Source organism: Gaeumannomyces tritici (genome assembly GCF_000145635.1).
Source record: "Gaeumannomyces tritici R3-111a-1 unplaced genomic scaffold supercont2.20, whole genome shotgun sequence".
Classification (NCBI taxonomy): Eukaryota; Fungi; Ascomycota; class Sordariomycetes; order Magnaporthales; family Magnaporthaceae; genus Gaeumannomyces; species Gaeumannomyces tritici.
Genome location: NW_008804564.1, coordinates 15,540 through 21,409, shown reverse-complemented (window position 1 = coordinate 21,409; position 5,870 = coordinate 15,540). Strand labels below are relative to the sequence as shown.

General features: G+C 56.0%; 1 protein-coding gene across 1 annotated transcript; it reads left to right on the top strand.

Moving 5' to 3' along the window:
- Positions 1 to 74: 74 nt before the first annotated feature.
- On the top strand, positions 75 to 751 carry GGTG_13603 (hypothetical protein; the record flags this gene model as incomplete). The annotated part of the gene is made up of 2 exons (XM_009231520.1): positions 75 to 345; positions 415 to 751. The coding sequence occupies 2 exons, from the start codon at positions 75 to 77 to the stop codon at positions 675 to 677; spliced, it is 534 nt and encodes a 177-aa protein (XP_009229784.1). The 3' UTR covers positions 678 to 751.
- Between the last annotated feature and the right edge of the window lie 5,119 nt (positions 752 to 5,870).

The following is a 5,870-nucleotide window of genomic DNA, read 5'->3' as shown; positions in this document are numbered from 1 at the left end:
AGCCCTAAGCAGGCTCTGACTTTATTGCCCTTCGCCGAACCCGCCTGTCGTCCTTTAACATCCGTCGCCTTATTATGACTTCCAAAGACATCGGTCTTTCTGGGTTCTGGGTGACCCCAACGCATGGCGCCACCGTATTGGAAATTACCGGCAAGAAAAGCATCGTTTCCGGGGCCCCAACACTCAGTGATATCACCATATTTGAAGATGTCGACGTGGATATCACGGTAGAGGGGAAGGAGGAGCTATTCAGTCGTGTTCTGAATTGGCTTGAAGGCATTGACGCCACCGACGCGGAAAACTGCATAACGCCCTTTTCCATAATGTCCAATCACAGGCACAGGGGTAAGCTAAGCTTAGATTGCCCTCTCTTCCCGTCCCCGGATATCTACTTATACCCATTGTTTGCTTTAGATTCCGAGACCAACAATTGCGGAATCCAGCAGGGGCAGGGTCATAGCTGTGGCGTTAGCAAAGGCAATCTCGATGGGGGCCTGGGCGTGACGAAGGTGGAGGCCGTCGACGATTTCGGCGGTCTGACCTTGCCTAAGGGCCCTGGTAATGACCTGGCAGAGAGCGGGGTCGTCCGGGAGGGGCTCGAGCAGGACGAGTGTTCAAACACGAGCGAAAACGTTGACACGACGATGACGTCGGGGCTGGTCGAAGCGCAAGGCTGAGACAGGTAGTTCCAAATGGCGCGCTGCAGCTTTCTGCCCGGCGTTAATAGACACTACTACTACTGCTACTCCAAATGGCGCGTGGTTTCCAAAGTGCTGTCCGGTATAATGCCCTGTTTGTAAACGCAACTGTTGATCTGTTGACCCACCAAAGCTGTTGAACCTGTTGGATGCACGGGCCAGGAGTTCCCCCCAGCCCTGGTGGATCGCGTATCAAACGTAGCTGGGCGCTCGGTAGATGTATCAAACGAGCAGGGGCCTGTCAGCCTCGGGCTCGGCCACCAAGCTCCTAGTTCGATCCGGAGTTTGATCAATATAAACGGGATCTGGATGCTTTCGACTACATTTTTGGGTTTATTACGTGCAATTCACCACAGGGCTAATCACTGCCTTCAGCTTACTGCCCCTACTCTATAGAAAAGCAATGCCATCAGCTACTATCGTCTCTCAACGCCGGCCACCGTTGACGGTACGCCAACACCGTCTCGTTCTGTTAGCATGCCTACACGCGGTTGCCGCCGTGATTATTAGCGGCCGCCTGCGAGGCTCCTGGGACGCCGTGCATTACTCTATTCACAGTACGTTCTTTTCGGGAGAGATCCTCCTCAGCTACTGGATGCGTATCCAGGCCGCCCCAGCGTTCAAAGACCTCTTCCGCATTACCCAGAGGACCTTTCTGGAGCTCTGCGCATGGCTCGACAACCGTGGCCTCGTCAGAGGCACCCGCAACGTCTCCCTGGCCGAGAAAGTAGCCTGGTTCCTATACATCTGCGGGCAGGGGTGCTTAATCCGGATAACCGGCCACTTATTTGGGCACAGCACGGAGACAGTGCACCGGGGATTCCGCGTGTTGTCGGCCCTCCTCCACCTCACCGACGCGTTTGTGAAGCCCCAGAGCCTTGCAGACATCCCTGAGCCCGAGCGGATGCGGCTGGGCGTGCGCCGGGCCTTCCAAAACTGCCTGGGAGCTGTTGACGGCACCTTGGTCAAGGCACGGGTCCCCAAGAGTGAGGCGGCCGTGTATCGGAGTAGGAAAGGAGATATCTGCCAGAACGTTTTCTCGGCCGTTGATCACCGCGGGCGGTTCGTTTTCGTCATGGCAGGGGCCGAGGGATCGATGCACTACTCTAAACTACTTTTACCTCTGAGATCAAGGCTATTACCAAGGCGACGGGCTTGTGTTGCCCTATCCAGGGACAAGATACCACTTACAAGAGCAAGGCACGCGCAGGCCGGAGCCCCGGGAAGAGGTCTTCAACCTGTACCACGCAAAAATGCGTGCGATAGCTGAAGATACCTTCGGGGTCCTCAAAGGACGCTGGAAAATAATCCGGGACTCTCCGCCGAAGTACCATTACAACCAACAAGTTAAGCTCGTGCTGGTCATGGCAGGCCTGCACAACTTTATCGAAGAAAGCGATTCAAGGGCATTTTCAGCACCCAACTTTGGTGACGAGCAGGTGGTTGCAAGGCGAGATATTACGGAAAGAAGGGAGGCGCTCGCGGGGAGAGTCGAGACGGGAAAGGAGTCGTGGGATGCATATAGGGACGAAATCGCCAACACCTTGGGGGACGATTACCAGCCTACAGGTGTCGCCAGGGGACGCTGTAAAACGGCGAGGATCGTTTCGATGAGGGGAGTCCGGGACAGATGACGGCGTATCAATTGAGCTACTATTTGGCCGACGCGGCTGGCGGAGGGCAAATGGACGTATGGATCTTTGGACATTGCGCGTGGAGTGCAAAACATGGTGGCGGTAACGCGAAGCTCAGGAGGTACAAAAAATACAATTTGAGGATCGAACTGATGCAAGGAACTCTAGCCCAATGGGCTGACACTTGCAACCTTTTTCTACTCACGTACCCAGGTAGGCCCACGCACGATCAAGGGAGTGTGCTGGACCTTACCTTTACCAACGCCTCGTTAGCAACAGCGGAAATCGACCCCATGCTAGCAACAAACTCAGACCACCGCACAATACGGATTGAGGTTCCCTATCCCAATGACGCCATTCCGGATTGCAGGCGCATTACGCTCCCCGACGACAAACTTCCAATGTTTGCCAACGTGGTAGCAACCGGGGCCAGCAGCCTGCCGCCACTTGCGGGCTATGGAGCCGGCAGCCTACCGCCGCCTTGTTACGGCGCGGCGTGCCCTCCGTGCACTTGCAGCTTGCCTCTCGTGTGCGTTGGGTGTATGAGACCCCTATCGCAATCAGAACAGCGGTTCTGATTGTTCTGGCTTTTTAGCAGAGGTGGGAGGGGTCTCTCTTTGTCTAACTGCCGTAACACGCCTACAAACCCGCAAACTACAAACTACCTGGACATAGCAGCTAAGGCATTAATAAACCTGCTAAAAAGCGCGCTGGACACTATCGGCAAAAAGCCTAAAGCTAAAAGTACAGGCTAACCGTGGTGGAACGACAAATGCGCTGCCGCACAGCGGGACCTAGCCCAAGCCATAGCGGGCGAGGGCCCTTTTACAACCGAAGCCCATGCTTTGGAAGCAGCGGTTCAGGCAGCCAAAAGACAGCATTGGGCCAAAGTGTTGGAGGAAGCTGATTCCCCGGAAGCGCTATACCGCGCGGTGAAGTAGCATAAACTTACACCCGCTATACGACTTCCCCCGCTAAATATCGACGGAAAGGTTATTGTAGCGCCAAAAGACAAAGCGGAAGCACTGGGCCGGAAAATCCTCCGCAGGTTCACAGCGGAAGACGACTTACAGGAGGACCCGTTACACCAGGGGGCCCCTTAGGGGATCACACAACTCCCGTGGACCTCCACGTCCCTTTGGAAGAGTGCCGGAAATGCGCCATTGGCATAGCAAACACGGCCCCGGGCATCGACTCCCTATCAGTCAGGCTGCTTACAGCGGCCTGGCCGGCAATAGGGGAATACATCAGGGCCCTGTTCGAAGCATGCCTTAAGGTTGGGCACCACCCAAGTCCTTTCCGTACAGCAGAGGTGGTTATGCTCAAAAAGCCAAACAAGTCAGATATGACCGACCCAAAGTCATACCGCCCGATAGCACTGCTTTCGTGCTTGGGAAAAGGGCTAGAACGCTTAGTGGCATCGCGGATGGCGTCTCTCGCCCTACGGCACGGGCTGATAGCCCCGCAACATGCCGGGGCGACACTTAAAAAGGCCGCCACCGATTTAACGGCGTGCGTGGCCCACAAGGTGGAGCGAGCCCTCCAAAATCACAAGGCGGCCGCCCTTATCACCATGGATGTTCAAGGGGCTTTCGACGCCGTTCTCCGCCGGAGACTTCTTCGGAGGCTGCTAAACCAGGGATGGAATCCAACGTTGGTACGGTGGGTATCCTTCTTCGCAGGGGACAGGCTAGTTCAAGTGCGACTGGAGGACGCCATAGCAACCCCTTTTCCCCCGGATTGCGGGCTACCCCAAGGGTCACCGGCCTCACCGGTCCTATTCATGCTATATATGGCCGAAATCCTACCCAAAACCAAAGGGGTTAGGTATGGATACGCGGACGATATAGGCATATGCGTAACGGGCAACTCTCCAAAAAAAAATGCGCCCGCAAAGCAGGAGCAACGGTAACGGAAACCCTCCGTTGGGGCAGGGCCAACAAGGTCGCTTTCGACCCGGGAAAATGCGAGTTCATGCACTTTTCTAGGCAAAGAAATCCCACAACCCCGCCGGTTACAGCGGAGGGCCTCACCATACAACAAGCTAAGGGAAGCCCTGGAAACCCTGCAACTTTACGGTGGCTGGGCGTCTTTTTCGACCAAAGGCTTAACTTTGGGCCACATGTCAACAACAGGGTCGCCAAAGCCCTCAGCGTTGCCAACCACCTTCGGAGGCTTACCCACTCGGTGGGAGGGATACCAACGCACTCGGTACATAAAGCCGTCACGACGGTAATTATCCCAACAGCGCTGTACGGGGCCGAGGTGTGGTACAAGGGCAAAACCAAGCCACACCCATATAAGCCTGCACAACAACAATATACCCGCCAAGGCCACCTAATCGAGCGGGTCAACAAAGCCTTAGTTGCGGCCCTTCGAGCAGTGCTACCAGCATGGAAAACCATACCGATAAAAGCCTTGCACTATGAGTCCGGCATCCCAGGCGCCGAGGCGCTTCTGGGACAAGTCCGCCTCCGTTTTGCAGCTCGCATTAACACGGTCCCAAAAGTCCACCCCCTAACCGCAGCAGCCAAGCCGACGCTGAAAGCCCGGGGGCCTAGGGCGGGCCTGCCTAGCAGACAAACGACCTGCCTGCAAAGAACAGCCAAGCTTGTCCCGGCCTGCACACGCCCGGCCTACCTCCCCTATAAATATACGGGGCTTACGGTGGCCACACAAGAAAAGCAAGCAGCCGCCAAAGCATTTATAACGTGGCTTAACACCCTCTCCCCTATGGACGTTATAATCTACAGCGACGGATCCAAAGCGGAAGACGGAGCAGTTGGCTACGGCTGGGTAATACACCAAGCCGGCCAACGCAAACTGTCCGGGCACGGCAGACTGGCGCACCCCGCCGAAGTTTTTAATGGTGAAGCGGAAGGGGCCCGAATGGGCCTTCGCAAAGCCATCTGGAACTTCCCCAACTGTACATACTATCTATGCCTCGACATCACCTCGGCGGCCAACGGCTTTTTAAGCACGGCCCTTGATAGCTCGCAAGGGGCCTTTAAAAAGGGTTATTGCTTTATGGATAAGCACCAAATACACGTCCGTTAATCCCCAGGCCACACGGGAATCCCCGGAAACGAGGAGGCCGACGCCGAAGCGAAGCTAGGCACGGCCCTCCCGATACCCCAGCACACCAAACCGACGGTAGCTGGTGTTAAAGCCTTAGCCAAAAAGATAGCCCGGGACACCCGGAACGCTTGGTTCGAAAAGAACATACCGGACCGATACAAAACTATAGGCCTCTCGCTAATATCACAGCGCCTACCCGACGCCCTGCAACTACACCGGAGGGTACTGCAGCGGCTGATAGCCGCACGCACTGGCCACAGGGGCTTCGACTGGTACCACCGAAAATTCCAGCACGAAAACGATAACCCGTGCCGCTGTGGGAGGAACAAATCCCCTTCCCACCCGGTATTTTGCAGGCTGGCCAGGGCGAAGGAGAAAAAGTGGCCCAAAGCAGACCTCGCCCCTGCCTTCGATAGACCCGGGTATCGGAAGAAGCTGCTGCAAAAGCCCCAGCCCCCCC